At 42.7% G+C, this 18,836-nt stretch overlaps 1 protein-coding gene across 3 annotated transcripts in view; it reads right to left on the bottom strand.

Annotated features, from left to right (window-relative positions):
- Positions 1–4,588: 4,588 nt before the first annotated feature.
- The window catches only part of ppm1bb (protein phosphatase, Mg2+/Mn2+ dependent, 1Bb), a 41,016-nt gene continuing 26,768 nt past the window's right edge, over positions 4,589–18,836 (bottom strand). The window contains exons 2-6 of one of the 3 annotated variants that reach the window (XM_034213047.1): positions 15,159–16,001; positions 11,851–11,968; positions 11,251–11,362; positions 10,401–10,458; positions 4,589–5,245 (exon numbers count right to left, since the gene is read on the bottom strand). In XM_034213047.1, the coding sequence (XP_034068938.1) occupies positions 5,216–5,245; positions 10,401–10,458; positions 11,251–11,362; positions 11,851–11,968; positions 15,159–15,989 (1,149 nt within the window). In that variant the 5' untranslated portion in view covers positions 15,990–16,001 and the 3' untranslated portion in view covers positions 4,589–5,215. Of the gene's footprint in view, positions 5,246–6,027; positions 8,871–10,400; positions 10,459–11,250; positions 11,363–11,850; positions 11,969–15,158; positions 16,002–18,836 lie in introns of those variants that run through there. The other 2 variants (XM_034213038.1, XM_034213055.1) reach the window with 2 other exon arrangements.

Here is an 18,836-nt window from a genome sequence, read left to right as displayed (position 1 = left end):
AGATTAAAGATCAACTGAGGAGGGGGGGAGACACATTTGCAGGTCAGTGTCTATTGTTTTTGTAATATTAGGCTTAAAGTGGATTCAGTGGGTGAATCAGTGCGAGGGTGCACCCTGTACCCCATCCATCATCAAATTAAATCCACCCCTTACACCCCCCTAAACACACACACATAAACACACAATCACCACGGTATTTGGATGGCTCATTCACAGTCTGCCACACATGCTCTGCAATCCCATAATCCCACTACAGATTGAGAACACCTTCAAGATACGATGTGATTGTGATTAGGGATTAGGATCAAATTATGATAGAGTGACAGATTAGACAGCGTGTGTGTGTGTGTTGTAATTAATCTATGGATGGCAAAGTCAGTTGCTACATCACTTTGGTTAGTATTGAAACATCTCAAAATCTATTGGAAGGATTACCATGAAATGTGTGTAGACATTTATTATCCCCACAAGATGAAGCTTCAATCATTTATTTAGTTTATGTTTTAGGCAGTGGCGGCTGGTGGGAAATATTTTTAGGTGGGGCTGTGGAAATGGTGACCAAACAATACTAGGGGGGCCCGGGGGGATGCTCCCCCGGTAAAAAAAATTGAGAAAAGACCCCTTAAATTATGACTACTGGTGATGTTAGAGGGGGGGGAAGGACAAATTGAGACTTAAAAATATGAGGAGACTGATCAATACCTCCATAACCTTCAGTGTGGTTAGCTATGAATCTTCCAACACTTCCAAACACCTTGTCCTGGACATAGTTTCTACAATATAAACTGTGAAACAGTAGGCTACAGTAGGCCCACACAAACTGCAGAACACCGGGGCTTTGGGAACACTCAAAATTATTTAAAGTGATTTAATTCCCATTTAACCTGTTAAGGGGTTTTTTTTTTCTCACGAAACTGTCTCAGGGCTTCTTAAAATGTAATAAACTATTCATGTGTCCTACTGATTTAACAGGAAGAAACTCAGCTAACTGATGATATGAACCATTTTTACCGAAACAAAACACAAGTCTCACAAGAAGCGTCTAAATGAGCCCTGAGGAAAAAATGCTAACGCGCTCTAGGTATAAATCAATCGATATACTTATCGGATATGCACAAACAAGCTTAGCTAACAAGCTGAGATTCCACAGATTCTAGAAATATAAGTATCATCACTGAGCGATCAGAACTTGCGACAGGGGAATAAATACAGACATCACACGACGTAGTTTAGCAAAACACGGAGATATGCTCACCTTTTGCTGTTATTCTGATCAAAAAACGAGAAAAACGCAGCTGAAGGTTAATCCAATGTGTCTGTCACTTTGAAATAATTATTGATAATCCATAATTCCATTTTTATGTCAAAACCTGAGTTTTCATATTAGCTGCTAATGATAGCTTCCAGAGTGTATGACCGCTTCCTGTTTTGTCTCCTTGGCTAGAGTGGTGAAGTCACGCCCATCTACTTCCGCCCCATGGGACCTTATTTCTGAAAAATTATGTATTGAAGTCAATGGAGAGAGAAAACGTATCTTTCGATCCCGTTTGAATTCTTTCACACACAGTGACGTCACGAGCTACCCACAATGCAACGCGCGCCATATATATATATATAAATACGCCATTTTTCTGGAGGTGCAAATATCCTTGAGGTGCTAATATAAACAGCTAGCATACTTGCCAACCTTGAGAACTCAGAAATCGGGAGCATTTCAAAACCACCGCGGGGGGGGGGGAGCTGTATTAGATTAACATTAACATGCTTATTGTAGTTGTAAGTGCAATGTCTTGCAGCCTGTAGAACCATCCTTGATGGAGCATATGTGGGCTGGACCTGTATTTTACAGGAGAGGAGTGAGCAGAGGGTTGTGTTGTCGATTCTTGTTCTGTTTTATGTGACTATCTGCCTCACCCTCTCAGACTTTCAGTTGCGCACGCTACTAAAGAGACGCGCTACCATGGAAACCAAACAATGGTGTAGCTGTATTAAAGTCCGAGTGGAAACAGTCCTGAGTAAATCTGATTTTGTCAGAAATCGGAAGAAATGCGGGAGAAATATGACCCCGGTAGGAAACCGGGAGAGGGCAATGAAATCGGGAGGGTTGGCAAGTATGAGCCAGGCAGAGCGCACTTGTTTTTTTTTCTGAATTAACGACCGAAGAAATCGCTGCATGTCTTCGGATTACATCTCTGGACTTGAGGGGTGTGCTCTAGGTCGTTACCAGCGTAAACTAGAGCTGTGTGGGTTGTCGGATTGCCCTTACAGACTGCCTGCAGATGTATGGAAAAACGACTCTCGAAAGTGGCCTTCAGTCGATTTTGGCAGCATCTACGTCTATCTTCTGGAAACACCAGGTGAATACCCCACTTGTCACAATAATATTATCATGCCAATGCATATATGTGGTATTTTAGAGTTGACTATATTGATTAAGGCAATAGACTATGATATTCTGCTTGCACCTCGTGTGAAATGGCGGATACCGGAAGTACGGTGTCGCCCTCGGCCCAAAACCCGTATGTGTGTGTGAAAGAATTGTACCATGAATTACACATATGATGTTTGTCAATCTTAAAAAATCATTTCCATGTCAAAAAAGTCAGTTTGTCTTAAAACTGTTGAAATATAAGACTATGAAAAATACGCAACTAGAAAGATTACAAATCCCAGAGTCACGTACATTAACGTTACACATCACACTCGTGTTACTCACCAAAACCTTGTAAAGCCGGTCCCGCATGTTGGCTCTTACGGAACCGACTAACTCCCCTTTTGTGTACAGTTCTCAACATGCCCAGACTTGTAGTGATTTTCACCTATTTTAATACTTTTCACTTCATTCTGAAAGAAAGAGGTGAAATGTGCTAACGTGACGGCAATCTTAGTGTTGGTGACGTATGCAAGACCAGAGTTGTAGTTCATTGAGCGCTTCACACACAAAAATGTGTTACTTCACAGTTTTACGACACATTTTTATTTTTTTGACTTGCAAAATTATCTTTTAAATTGACAAACATCATATGTGTAATTCGTTGCACAATTCAAATGGAACAAAAGATAATCTTTCTCTCTCCATTGACTTCAATACATAATTTTTCCAAAATAAGGTTCTTCGCCACTCTATACGAGTCCAAACAACTCACAGACTGCACCGGGCGCTGACATGGGCGCCCTGTGACCATCAGATTTGACGACGCTGATTGGCTGAAATTATGTTTCGGCGTCATAGTTTAAAGATAGCAACAGTTGGCTTCTGCTGCACTTGCTGGCTGCACTCTCGTCTGGGCGCTGTGCATAGGGCCCAGACGAGAGAGAGTAATGATACACGGGCAAGGCCAGGCAGGAAACATGTGACTTATCAGTAACTTTAGACTTCGTAACACAATTTTAAACGACATTTTATTGTAGATTATACATTTGACTGATACCAATTATATCATATTTACCTTGTTTATTAAAAATAAAAAATAAATATATATGTTTTTTAATTTTTAATGTGGGCCACTGGTTTTAGGGATGAATTGTTGTAATAAAATTATATAGGTACTGGCAGACACAATTAGGTTTGTGAATTTAGCACATTTTGTATGTCACTGTGGATGTACATTATAGTACAGTATGTACCTGACTGACACTTGTGGTTTATTTTTACCTGCTGCAACAGCATGTGGCTGGTATTGTTTTCAGTGTGTGTGTGGTGTCATTACAGCATTCCTGCTGGGAATATAAAAAGCTTTTTGCAGCTATAGTTTTTGCAGTGTGGTTAACTATACCTCGGTCTCTTGATCTGATTGGTCCTGCTTGAGGATACGGGCCTCTGAGGTGAAAAAGAAAAGGCCTCTGGGGACGTACCCCAGCTTCCAGAAATAACATGACCTCTCATTAAAACAACAGCCACCACTTGATCCTTGGCAGGTATTTTATTTCATATATAGACGCTTTCTGTAATCAAATGTGAGTGCAATCAAACAACAGCAATACAAACATTACCAATGCAGTCTGAGAACCAGGAACAGGGTTAAAACAGGGAGTTCACTCACTCTACATAGCGAGCAGCTAGTAACCTCATGGACAACATTAAAAAAAAAAAAAAAAAGTTCTTCTGTCAGGACAGTCCGCCGTCATGTGTCATTTCCAACCATGAAGGCGGGGAGGGAGGTGGGGAAGCCCCCTTTGACCCACCGCCCTCCTGCCCTTACCCTCCTTCTACAGGAAGTCCAACCAGTGATACAACACCCCCCCCCCACCCAACCCAACCCAACCCAACCCCGCCTCCATGAGTCCCACTTGCACTCGGCTCTTCAGTGAACAAGATAACCTCCCATTTACCCCGATCATGATTATCATCGTCATCCTAATTGTATCATAAACAACAACAACAAAAATCCAAATCATTTCCACTTCTCACACGGCAGGAGCCAATCAGAGTGCAGAGGTCCTTCGGGTTCAGTCAGTCTCAACCAATGGCTGTCGAATCCGGGTCGACTAGAAAAACCACAAAGCTGTACATGTAGAACCAGAGTCCTCATGCAGTGCCCTGCGAAGCTGGCACACATCAAATACACAGGTGGAAGTGGAGGGTGGGTTTGGGTTGTTTGTTTCTTTTTTTAATGGTGTGTGTGTGTTAGAGTGTGTGTGTGTGTGTCATTTAAGAGGGGAGAAGCATGGTGTTAGGCAAATATTAGACCCAGTAGCACAATAAAGGAAAAAAGTCCAGGAGAAGAAGAATCACAAGTCTTTATCCACCGTCTGTCTTCTCTTGGCCCTCTCCGGGAAAAAAAAAAGCACTCACACACAAACTCTCACACACACACATACCCACATTATAGGTCCTCATGTCATTGTGAAGTCATGTGTTCAATGTCAACATTCAAGAAAAAAAACACAAAAAAAAAACACCTGAAAGGTAAAAATCTCTACCGTCACAATGCTTTCAGTTCATAAAATCTTGACATTTCTGAAAAGTGATTTTTTTTTTGTTTTCCTCCAGGTTTAAAGCAGTATGCGTGTGTGTGTGTAGTTGTTGTTGTCGTCTTTGTCCCACTGCTGCAAACACACACACACACATGCACAACCAACATACGCACACTCACTCCAACACACACCACATGTCCTCTTTTTAGTGGAGAAAGACATGGCGCAATGGAGAGACACTCCTCCTTTGGGCGGATGCACAGATCACCAGGAGGAGACGGGGGGGTCGTTTCCACAGCTACCAGGGGTCTTCCAGCTCACCGGCACTCTGAGTGAGTGAAAAGGGGAAAAAGATGGGAGAGGTGTGGGTTAGTTGTATTGTTGCTGCGTCTTTCAATGCGCACAGAAGTAGAGACACTGCTCCTGATGCCCTTAAAAAAATGGCAATTTTTGAACCTCGCTGCCCCTCTTATCTTCCCACATTGACTGGATAATGGTGAAAGACAGTGACATTCCCCTGCCCAGCCTGTACGTTAACACAACCAGAACCCAGACCTCTGATGACTCACCTTGCGGAGAATCACGAGGCCAACTGTCAGACTGAAAAACAGGGGGGAGAAATGGAGAGTCCCTATAGTCTACGCAGCTCCCCCTCCGCGCGTGTCGCCGCCAGCTCATGCAATGCAGCGGCAGGCTTTTATTTTGCTGCTATTCTTTTAAAGGAGACGACAGATTCAAATGTCTTTGAAGCAGCTGAGATGAAATTACGGGTCGAGTCTACGGAGCTAAAAGCTGACAGAGGAGGGCGAGAAGGTGAGGATTTTAGTTTCTGCTAGAACTAAAAGATCTTCTACACAGAAACTATAACAGCATATTCAGTATAGAAAGAGACACTACGGCCCTCAATCAAATGCCTCCACTTTACCTTGGGATCTGAAGATTTCTTGGGTGACATAAAACACATTTTGATTGGGAGAATATGACTATTGTATGCCTAATCACAACCCTGATCTACACATGTGTAAGGTTTGAAACATGTGCAAGACACAAAGGGACAGCTGTACATTCAAATGACAGAGAGATACTCTTACACACACTGGACACAAATCATAGCATTATACCTCAAACCATTTTTATTTGTTCATTTGTCATTTTAAAGTGTGTGGGACTCATTTGGCCCACGTAACCACATACAAATACAACTCATACAAACACGCATACATACATACGCGCAGTGTTTAGCATAACCTCCCCTCCTATAGTTAAGTGCCTTAGATATTGTAAGGATAAGTGCAGTGCATGCATTACACTGGGTGCTAGGCTTTATACAGACTTTCAATAACAATCCTCTAGCTGCTATCACAGAAGAATGAACACTGCAGGTTCGGTCTGTTCTCTAACTTTCACAATGACGAAAGACTTGTGCTGTTTTGAAGAGACGTTGTCATAACCTGTGAGGAATGGAATATACTTTGTGTGGGATTTAATCAAGCTGAAACACATCCTGCCAGGGTTCATACCAGCAGCTGTCGGCATGAACAGTGGGAACCTAATGAAAACCTGCTTCATTAAAACTTCAGCTACACAGAGAACTGAGCGCAGGTACACAACTCTCTCCCATTAAGCCTACAGTGGGGTTAAATGCTATATGTTTTAGCCACGCTAGCTATGACTCTTGAGGGATGTAATGTTAGCCATGTGTTGGGAAAAACGTGTGAGCCTGAGTATGTAGCCAAAAAAACAAACATATTGTTACCTGAAGCATGATTAGTTAGTATCTATAGTGACTTTCTATGTGTGACGATATCTGCAGTCCCTCCAACAAAAACATTTGAAAAACTCAACACCAATGACTCTTTCGGAAATTGTGACCTTGTTAGTAAAGACATACCATAAACTTTATTAATACAAACTTATTTAGTTTTGTAGAAAGAAAACTAGAACGATACATTGCTCTTGAGTTTTTCAAAGGAATTTTTAGGCCCTTCATATTCAAGAGAAGTCTACAACAAAACAATGTTAAAAAACACTATAGGTAAGAGGAGAAATATGTGTTATAATTTGGGGGGAACTGTCTCTTGACCTCAGGTTCAGTTCTACAGTTTGACTTTTTCTTAAAGGTGAACTTTGTCGGAATAGCTGCACTGTGCATTGAGATGAATGCTAATGAAAGCATGTAACCAATGCTAACATGAGTATTCATCCCAAGCTCACAAGCTAAAGAACTGATATCAAAAAGTAGTTTTCTGATAAAGCAGGGATCATCAACATGTGCCCCAGTTTTCATTATGGGCTCATTCCTAACCTGAGGAGGCAGCATTTAAGAGTAGAGCACAGCTTCCCTCTGGGACGGGGCTATGCCAACAGAGGCTAGGATTTGCTGACAGTATTACAGCTAACACTGACAAAGATGACACAGCCAGTACAAAGGTTGATCCATGTCACACGATGTAGAGCAAGAAATCACACACTGTACAAACTAAACCCTTTTTAATTTAATCCCTCCAACAGGTAACTTTTCCGCTGTGTAATGAGCATTACAGCCTTTGAGGGTTGCTACAGTAGTAGCGTGGCTCTATACTGTACTTAAAGCCTAATTCTCATTTAAACAAACATTTAGTCACCTACTTGAGCTTTACTGACATATACAGGAACATATTTTGACCTTTATGTGGTTGTGAGGCAGCGTAATAAATGTGGTGATGTGGAAATAAGAATATGTGGTGATGGAATGATCTAAATAAAATGCCGTTCAAACTACAAGTGTCCCACTGTGGTTTAACTGCCTGGTTTTCCTGTATCCGGACTGGTTTGAACAACCTAACATCGCTGAGCTGATAAACGGGCTAACAATCAATAATCACCCACTACCAATTTTTTTTTGAAATTACAGTAGTGATGATTGGTTGGACTCACTCAAACCCTCGCAGACACACGTACACACACTTACATACATACATAAACGAAAAAGAAAGTGTGTTCTGAGTCTGTAGAGGGAGTTGGCCTGGAGACAGTGCAGTGTGTTGAATCACAGCTGGAGATCTCTTTGCCTTCTCTTTGTCAGTACGTCCACTGTAAGCAGGTTTGAGGGATGGGGGGTGAGGCTCGGGGGGGGGGGAATCAGCCAGAAGCCATTACTGGTAAAAATGTTGGCCATGGAGTGCAAAGTTCATTTTTTGCTTCACCAGCCACTTTTGAATGTAATAATAATAATTTGTTATTGATTATTTCCTAGTCTAAACATCAGTGTGGAGTGTGAAAGTGTCTGGCAAGTTTAGGGAGTCCAAGCTGAGGCGGTCAGAGGACAGGGGAGGGAGGCAAAAGAAAAGAGCCCTCATTAGGAGGAAGGTATGCAAGTGGCTCGCAGACAGAACTTGAATGGACAGAAGGGACGTTTTTTTATTTCCTTTGCATTACAATATACTGAAATATTCATGAGCATGGTAGCTGTAGTTGTGCAGACCATGATGGAGGCCGATGTGTCCATTTAAGTTCTGTGGTGAAGGGAAGGAGGAGAGGTCGTAGCACAGCTGACTAGGGCTCTGGGGTTGGGCTGGGTTGGAAGGGGGGGTGGGGGTGTGCTCAGTCAGAGGAGGGGTCGGACTCGAGGGCGGGCGCATCTTGGCTGGCCTCCGGCTCTGCAGTGGCGGGTGAGGGTGGGGGTGACCGGGGGAGAGGGAGGGGAGGCGGGCTGCTGCTGGCCGTTGTTGTCGCCGTCTCCGGGGGTCCTCCTTCCCTCCCCCGCCCCCTCCGCCGCGCTCTCCCCCCGCAGGGTGTAGGTGGCGAGGGACTCCTCCAGCACCGACTGATACTGCCCCCGGTGGTGCAGGCGGAACTGCCGCAGAGCCTCCAGCAGATGAGCCGCCGTGCTGCCACCTCCCTCCTCACTCTCCTCCTCTCCCCCCGCACAGGCCTGAGGTGACACGCGCCAGGGGTCAGACTCTGCAGGCACGCTCCACGGTCAAACACACACACACACACACACACACGTACACAAACAAGCAACGGCAACAAAACTCACATCATTGGCACACAATTATCTGCTACACACTAGCGTGACGACGTCTGAGACATTCTTGCACCAGTCGGACCAGCCCATGCAAACGCTGCCTCTGACCCTGTGACCAACAACCCTTTGTGATTTTCGCTGTATGGTGTAACAGAGAGGGGGGGGGGGGGGCACGCACACAGCCCAGAGACAAGAGCCTGCAAGTCAAGACTCCACTGATATTAATATGACAAGTACACTCATACGTAAACACAAACTCGCATCTCACACTTCCACGCCGTTTAAAACCTGACACTGAGCTCCGTTTGTCCCCGTGGCCTTTGCATCTATTTCTTTAACGTGATTCTCGACTGTATATTGTTTGTTTTTTTATTTCATATTCAAGCCCTGATTCTTTGAGGTCGGATAGGTGACTGTGTTAAGCATCTGTCGTTCATTTTGTCACAGAGTGAGGATATACAATCTTAAGATTTTTAAACAATTAAGCCATATTTCTAGCCAAGTGTAACTAAAATAATAATGACATACAGAATAACTTTAGTTATCATGGGCGAGTCATGTTAACAGCATTGTTCTAAATCGATACACCGTTATAGAGTTTTCCTGAATAATCATGACATGATTTTGATGCTGGAGGTGATTTGCCTATTTCTGCCCAGGTAGGTTGTTTTCCTAAAGAAATGTAATGAAGATGAATTATATTATCCAAGACAAGAAAAATATAGTCACGTGTAGCGATGGTCTTGCTTTCTGGACATACTTTATATCCTCTGTACGCTTCAGCTAGCCACTTTTTAGAAAAAAGCAACATATTTATCTTTATTTTTGTTTTTTAATTCCCTGCACAATCAGAAAAGTGTTTTTCTTATAATAACTTAAGATTCAACGCGCGATGTTTGTGCAGAGTTTTACAGTAGACGTCTGTTTTCCCCTTCGTCTGCTTAAGAAGGAACGTTTCTCTGTGCTCACCGGCTCACCCTGAATCTGCGTTTTAGACATGTACCAACCTGTTAATTGTAAAAGCACAACGAATGGACTGCTCAGTGACGCAGGAGACACCTTGAGTCCGGTAGTTCAATATAACTTGATTCCAAGCAGTATTATTATGTCTTAAAACATGTGCGGGGTCTTTTGAAAAGCTATTAAAGTCATCAGTAGGTTTTTGTGGGCATTTGTTGCTGAGGAGTTTATGAGGTTAATGGAGGTCCTAATACAATACTATTCCAATGATAAATACAAGATGGACCGCGACGCTTCGATGCCTTTTGACATGGAATGCAGACAAATGAGTTTCACTGGGCTTGCCAAGGTAATTCTGCCAAGTCTATCCTCCACCCTCTTTCACACTTAAATCACATTCATTCTCCAACACACCCACACACACAAAAGTGTCGTTGTCTGGGCCTGTGTGCGTTTACATGTTGAGGGGGGGTGAAAGGTCTGAGAGGTGAGGGGTTTAAAGAGATCAACTCACCCCTTCCTCTTCTCTGTGAGGGTTCAGCTTGTTGTACACGGCCTCGATCACACTGCGTCTGTAAACACACAAACAGCACACAGCTCGCTGCTTAGAGGAGAGGACAACTCCCAACATAATACAAACAGTCTCTGTGCATTCTTTGCAAATGTGTATTGATTCACTCTTTAATGGAACTAAGAAAGCAGCCGAGTCGATACTTGAGCATCCGCTGTTCATGTATAAATAGACCTGCAGGATCTCTTCATACATTTTTACAGGTAAGTGTTTGAGGAGGAGATCAACAGAGCTAAACCCACATATGTTCTGTCTGATAGAATGGAGGACAATGGAAAGCAAACAATACTTCATTGTGGTGATTTTGGCTTGAAAAGTGACATTAACGACTTTTTGGGAATCAACAAATTGTTTCAGCTCTATGTGTCGACTTAAATAATCAGACAATCAGTAAACAAAGTGATGGATCAATAAGATCATAACATTTAAATAAATTCAGGTTTGTCGATTTTTTTTTGACACTTTTTAGATACAATTATTAACTAGGAATAAAGTGAATTCATTGATAATGAAAGTATTTTTGTTTACAGCCTTGTTATTGTACAATCTATTTCCTGTCTGTCATGTCCCTTTTTAAAGCGCTTTGTAACCATGTTCAAATTCCTATACAAATGAAGTGTTTGTTATTCCTGACACAGGATTTCTGTGTAAATAAGGGTGCAATATCTTGAAGATAAATGTTTGTGAAAGTATCTGTCACAAAATAATGGATGTCGACAGTCAAGTCCAATAACATTTGAACATGTTCTGTGAGTAAGATGTAGTTTAATGCAGTTCCAGGCTGTGTATTTACTTGCTGGCCAGGCCTCCGCCAGGTGGAAGGTTGGGGATGTTCTCCGAGGCGATGCTCCTCAGGACAGACACCAGGTCAGGGACTCCCGCCTCCCCACAGTTCCCCAGGAGCTCTGCACACAAACACAAAGGGCACCAGGGGTTTGCGAGAGGTTATGTTGTAGATGTAGGTGATAAAACACTACTTTTGTCAGAGAACTCCTCCATGGTGCTGGAAAAATCACAGTGTGTGTGTGTGACTGATTTAAAATATTTGTAATGCTACCTAAAAAATGTTTATTTTGCCCAGGTCAAGCACATCACTTTTTTTTAAAAATATTTTTTGAAGAAGGCAAACGAAAGACTGCTGGGCCCAGAAAACAATGTGGGCATTTAACTACAACTCGTGGACAATTTATAATCATTTACCACAAATACAGCACATAAGTCCGTTTAAAGATAAACATTACTAAAATAGTCCTTAACAGTGCCAAAAGAATATGGTCAACTACCAAGACCATAGCGTTTTTCTAAATCTTTCTGACTCATTTGTAACTGTACCCTACAGAATATTATGAATAATGCATGTTTGTGTGAGTGAGCATGAGGTGTGTGTGCTGACCCTCAACACGGGTCTCCAGGTACTTATCCAACTCCTCTTCTTTCTTCAAAGCCTCCTCTGAGATCTTGGGAGCTCCGGGTAAAGACACCAGGACCACACTCATATTGTCCCTGCTCCCCTGCGGCACGAGGAGAGGACGAGAGAGAACAAAAGAGGATATAGTAATCTGTCCACAAATTAAATTGTATTTTGTTAGTTATACAGAGATTTTTTTTATTTGTTAATACAGATATTCTGTTTATTTTTTGTGGCTATCTAGCCCAACAGATACCGTGGTGCTAACGTAAGCTGCCAGGTTGCTCGCACTCACAAGCTGAGGTCATGTTCGGCTTGTGATTGGCCCGTGCAGTTGAGTGGGCGAAACCTCAATATTGTGGCTCCAGCCCCTCAATCACTACTGCGACAACTTTGCCTCCAAATGATGTCAAAAGATGGCAGCTTCCGTATGCTTCCTGGGATATTTTGGCTTCACTTTTGTACAGTGGGTAGGAGAGTAGAGGTGTCATCTATTTTTATATACAGTCTATGTTTATAACCAGGGCTGCACATAACTGGTGCGCAGGTGCGCATGCGCACCTCCGCCAAACAAAGAGCACCGGGTCATTTGAAACAAAGCGCATTTGCGTACCAACATTGAGAGAGAGAGAGAGAAGGGAGAAGAGAAAAGAGAAAATAGAGGAGAGAGGAGAGATGAGAGAAGAGAGAGAGAGAGAAAGATATTTGCGAGTTGCATATGAACCATGATATGAACTCAGGGCCGGCCCGTAGCGCTGGCTAGATGTTCGCCTAAGGCGCCAGATCTGGGGAGGTGCTGCGCTGGCAGTTCTGGGAGGGAAAAAAACATTTTGACCGTTGGGGCTCATCCTAATTTTCGGCCTTGATGTAATAATATTCACAATTAAGTAAATGTAACACCCTTTTCACCCCGGTTCCACCTTTCATTTGCCCTGTACGATGGGCGCTGTAAGTGATGAAATGGGGGATGTTGGCTTATCTGGCGCCCGCAGCTCACAGACAAAATGCGAGTGAGCGAGGGAGGGTGGTACCAGCGCTGTTATTATTATAATCTGGTGCCGTGCTAGCTGCTCTAACGGAGATAAGAAGAAGATGTTTCTACAATAATGTGGAGGGAGAGTCCTCTCCAGTCAGACTGAGAGGCTGATAAGTTAACTACAGCTCAGTGAGGTAAAGGACTCTTAGTCTAAATTCAAACGGTTTGGTCACAATTTATGTAAACACATATTTCCAAGGCACTCTTTTGTAATTATTGGGATAAACAGGTTTGAAATCATTCCAATGTATACTATAGGACAGTAACCAAAAATATCCTTTAAAACGAGATAAAAAAAAAATGCATAAATAAATAAATGTTAAGGTAAAATAAGATATGAATGAACAACACAAATAAAATAAGTTACATTAATTTGTTATTGGCTATGGTAGGCTATTGGTTATGTTCACATACTTATTTGATTACATCCACTTTTCTAAGATGACAACAGAGACTTTCGACAAGCAGCTAATCACAGACTCAACCAGAGAGAAAGTAGTAGGCCTACATCATCAGCTACCATGTCTGACAGAGAGGAAGACAGTGAGGAGAACAGTCAGGAGGGTAGTGATGACAGCTTGTGACTGGTCGTGCTAATGTTGTCTTGTGTTGTGTTCACCTCTGCATGTGTGTTCTGTGTTCACCTCTGCATGTGTGTTCAGTGCCGTGTGTCTGGCAAATAAAGTCCAGACCCCCTCAAAAGTTACGGTTTATTTCATTTTAAGGATGAGCACCAAGCAACATCTCCAGGTGCTCCTTTGAGAACCAGGGCAAAAAAGTGATGTGCACCCCTGCATATAACCGTTAAAGTCAACTGGGCAGTCCCAATGTTCCTAATTTTTCTTCCTTTTGTTTTGTTTTAACTCAGTCAGGGCTTTCCCTGTCAAAATAAATGCTAGGCAACAAGCCAGTAGTGTCGTTACTCATAGAAACAGGAGAAGACAAAAACTAATAGTGTAAACATCCTGCTGAAAGAAGTTTAGACATGATGTTTTTATATCTACAGAGTAATGTGTCCAGTACAGAACATTAGGGGTGGTGAAAGCATTTATATTCAAATATCTGTTACTAGTCCGCTCATAATTCTTCCCCTGAGTATTAATAAATGGTTTGGGATGTCAAAAATGTTTGAGCACAGTATTGAAGTGAAATGGCCAAAGTTGTGACAACACTATGGCCATTAAAATCTCTAAATGTTATGGAATTTATTTAAATGGAAACATATTATAGAAAAAGCAAAGCTCGGCCTATGGCTGGTGGCAATTTCCTGAACAATTAACAACATATTAATTGTCATTTATATGACACAAACAGTTAGTGACAAGATAGAGTTCTTGCACAGTACCTTGTGATTGCCTTGTAAAAGTCGATGTGGTCAGAGTAGCTTACAGTATGTGTCACACACATCACAAAAGGCAGTGGCAGCAGAGGAGATTTATGACAGCGTGTGCCGTGGCTGTTACTTGAGATTACCCATCCAGTAAAGTAAAAATAACTAGGCTGCTGTGCACTTGTTGGTTCTTGGAGTACTCGAGACACAAAATAGGTGACACTCGGAAGGCAAAGTCCAAGATGTGGAGTGCTGCATGAGCTCAGCTGAGTAAAAAAAGCAATTTGTGCTTTTGTTTGGATCGATAGCTAAGAAAGCCAACAGGGAGGGACTGAATTGAAAGCAATAATACATTATTAATAATCAGATGTTTATGATCTCTCTCTGAGAGAGAACATTAGCCCATTTTGTTATCTTCTGATGCAGGTTTTCAAAATGTATTCCAGTATATTAATTTGTATTTTGAAAATATATGTTTAGTTATTTTGTTCTTTTCAAAATCCTAAGAATAGGAGGCAAAACTGATGATGAACGCATTTAATATGCAGAAGAGGTATCTGAAACAGAATTAAAATAAAACTACAACCTCATCATGACACTTTTTTCTATATTACTGCAAATGGCTATAATTAATCAATTAATTCAGATAAATCTATCTTCCCTTATTGACCTTCACCAAAGCACCTGCCTGTCATTGGAGCCTTTGCTACACTGTACGCTTTGCTTTTATTAGGGAACCCTCTGTCCCGACTCCCATACACACACTGGATTTCAACTATCCAACTTAATATTGGCATTTCAATCTAAGTTATGTTCAATAGCTCTTAGCTTAAAGACTAAGCTGAAAAGCATGTAACATTGTATACACTTACTTCACCCACAATGTACATAGATAGAATAAATAAATAATGAGGAATAAAAGCTTACCTTGTGCAGACAGGTGTCCACCACCGAGTTACAGACCTTCTCCAGGTCATCGCACACCAGGAGTCGAGAGCGCACAAACTCACACAGCTCCTCGTTGGACATGACATCCCAGATTCCATCACACGCAAGCACCACAAACTCGTCTCCTTCGGCCGCCCGCTCCAACACGTACACCTCGGGCTCGGGGCTCACCAGCTGCTCCGTGGGGCCCTTACCATCCACACATTTGTAGTCGTAGTCCCCCAGGGCCCGGGACACAGCCAGGGAGCCGTTTACCCTCTGGATCATGACTGAGCCGCCAGCGTTCTGGATGCGCTCCTTTTCACGGGGGTTGCAGGGCTTGTGGTCCTGGGTGGAGAAGCCCACCTTGGTTTCTCGACTCAGCACGGCCCGCGAGTCGCCGCAGTTAATGAAGTAGAGGTGGGTCGGGCTGAGCAACACGCACACAGCCGTTGATCCGCTGCGGTCCAGGCCCTGCCGCAAGTCGGAGAAGCTGCGCATGTACTCGTCAATGTTCAGGAAGCCCAAGCGGATGCCGTCTTTCACGCCATCCACGGAGCCGGATCCTGAACTGAACTCGGCCCCTCCTGACAAGATGTGTTCCAGCAAGTGGCCGGAGCAGTAGTTGGCCACCCGGGAGCCTGCGTGGCCATCGTAGACAGCAAAGAAGGACCAGTCGGTGAGTCCATGGGGGAGGCCGACCGCCGCTGTGTGGGCATCCTCCATCTCCACCCGCCAGCCCTGCATGGAGCTCAGGCCGTAGCGCAGCCCATTGCCATCACCGTGGGCAGTATGCTTTTCCGTCTTCGGCTTGTCCAGGAATGCACCCATTGCTGCCTATAGCTATTAACAAAGGGAAACGAAGGGTTTATACAGGATTAAGATTACACCATCACTAGTTAGGACAAAGAAGATACTTTCATTGCACTACTGTAGCATACATTTACTCACTTTATACAGAGTTAGTAATAGAGGTAGACCAATAAATGGCTCAATATTATAATATTAGATATTGGTGTTTATGTTGCAGTCCAGAAAAACTCATCTAGGTTTGAAGTCATTTAGAAAGTGATACCATTACAGTAACATATTTTACACAAAATCTGTAATACTCCAGTCAGGGAGATCGATCATTATGCTGTCTTTTATTTATTTACACTGAACCAAACAGCCTCAGAATATGGCTGCACCAGTGTTTGATTTTAGCATGCGTTACGCGAGTGAAATAAGCGTGAAAATGTTTTTAAAAATCAGTATTGGTCGAAGCTATAATTGGTGTAGGTGTAGGCAATATCAATTCTTAACTTCATTTAAAAAATGTGTTAGTTAATGTTTAACTTTATTTTGACTGTAAATATAAGGGGGAAAAATCCAAAAGGGAAGAAAGCATTACCATAACTGTAGTTGATATTGTATGTGTTTATGATTTACAAAAGTCGAAATAGTAAATAGTCAAGACTAAATCCAGATTATTTTCTCACATAATTATATTACAAGTCATTTTTATTTCATGTTTAAGATGCCAGTAGAGATCATATCATAAATTGTATTTATCATATAAATCCCTCTGCAAATCAGCAGTTTTTAGTGTCAGTAATTCAGTAGGTTCCTTTCTTCTGTGATTACAGAGTGCTTTTAATTACTCAAGGGATGGTGAGAGCCCAACAACAAGACAAAGGTGCTGTTTACACAAGAACGAAACGGGTTGTATCTGCTACTTTTCTCTCGCGTATAGCCCGTTCGTTCACACGAGGCCGTAACGGAACCGCGGAAACGGACCCCGCAAACGATAATGGGTCCCAACTAAGGTGGATAGATCTGCAACTGGAACCCTCTGGGGGGGCCAACGGCTCAGTGTGTACGATCATTTCCTGGTAACGATGAAGCCATAGCCCCACCACTCCCCACCTCTGCTGCTCATTGCTGTAGCATGGTCAGTAGCTACTGACCATGCTACAGATGTTAGTGCAAAATCTACAGCTCCTCGACCACAACCATCAGCAACAAGTGGACATGGAGAACTACATGAACTACATGTTGCTAAATCCACCGCGGGTCATAAACAGAAGGGCAACCATGGCAACCATGCTCGGGTCTTCTTCGCTGCTTTTGGTGTATTTTGTGGCGGAAGTTACTACGCCACTTACAGGCCCGGCATATATACTACAGCATCTCCAGCGCTTTCGAGCGGTCTCGTGCGGAAGTACAGCGCCACTTACAGGGCCGGCATATGTACTACAGCGTTTCCAGTGGTCTCGTGTGAACGGACACGTTAAATTAGCCGAATGCGTGTGAACGGAAGACTTTTTTGAAAACGAATATGGTGCGTAAACGCAAACGTACCTGTGTAAATGGGGGGCAAAGATAGCAAGGAGGAACCACAGAGCTGAGGATTACACTGCAGCAGTAAAGCTTCTGTGAGCACACATAACCTCTTTTACTCTGAGCACAAGGTAACTAATACTATTAGTATCATTGATTTGTTGACAGGACCTCACATTACTGAATCAGCAAGGTGTTCACCTGCAGAGCTGAATGGGAACTCATCTGTCTATGTTTTTGTTCGTCAACAATCAAATGCATTCCAGGAAGTCCAGTTTGAGTGGCACACCAATGAGTTTGAAGGCTTATCAGACACCGAAAGATAAGAGTGCACCAGGAAGGAGCACTTGAATTTAATTTATTGACCAACACAGTCTCCTGCACTGTTTTGTTGCAAGCTACAAGCTAACAGAGCTTGAATGAATTGCTACTGAAGTTAGTTAAATATAGAATATGTATTCATATTTTGATCTACCCAGTTAGACACAGGTAACTGTTCAAATGAGGCAGAGGCTTTTGACTGAGGAACATATTTTCAATGTAGATAACTAATCTGTATCAGCCTTCAATTGCCTGACTGAAGAGCTTTTTCTTGTATACGAAAATGAAAAGGCCCCTAAAATTGCAACGTTTACAGTTTTTTATGTTAGTAGTACTTCATTCATTGGGTCAGAAATGTGTTGTTTGTCTACTGTTACTAACAACTGTACCTGAAGACCCTAGCAGCCTTAACCTCATGCACAGCCCTACCCCACCATATCTTTGGCATTTTATGACCTGCACTATATTTTCCCATAATACCAATCAATTCTGACCTAAATGTCATCAACTGCTTCTGAAAGCTACTTACAGTATGTATTGGTTGGCTGGTTTAGAGCTCATGAGATCTCGAAATCAATATAAAGCAAAAAATATATATTGAAAGTGCTCTGAGCATGTCTTTTTTTTCAACATATTGATTTCTCTCCCTGCATTACCTCCCACGAGTGCACACACGGCATGACAGGCATGTGCCCAAAAAAGGCTGGTACATGCAAGGAGTGACTTCAGCTGGTTTAGGAGGAACCTATGTGTGTAATGTGTGTTCTGCGCATGTGTGCAGTGTCATAGGCTAGGTGCGAGAAAAAGGCACTCTATAAATATGCCAGGCCGGTTTAGATTTCATGTCCAGGGTGGGGCATCGGGCCACGCCATTCACATTTTTCCTGCCGTTCTGCTATAGGATTAAATGAACAGGATTCCCTCGATCAAGCTCTCAGCACTAGCTTCTGCCACTCACAATTACCTATATGTTCATGTATGGTAAGAAAGTGCCTTCACATACGTGTGTGATAGAAAGAGAAATCTGTTATGTTC

The sequence above is a fragment of the Gymnodraco acuticeps genome, unplaced genomic scaffold (assembly GCF_902827175.1).
Source record: "Gymnodraco acuticeps unplaced genomic scaffold, fGymAcu1.1, whole genome shotgun sequence".
Classification (NCBI taxonomy): domain Eukaryota; kingdom Metazoa; phylum Chordata; class Actinopteri; order Perciformes; family Bathydraconidae; genus Gymnodraco; species Gymnodraco acuticeps.
The sequence above is the reverse complement of the archived record's forward strand: the minus strand, read 5'-3'. Positions and strand labels throughout refer to the sequence as shown.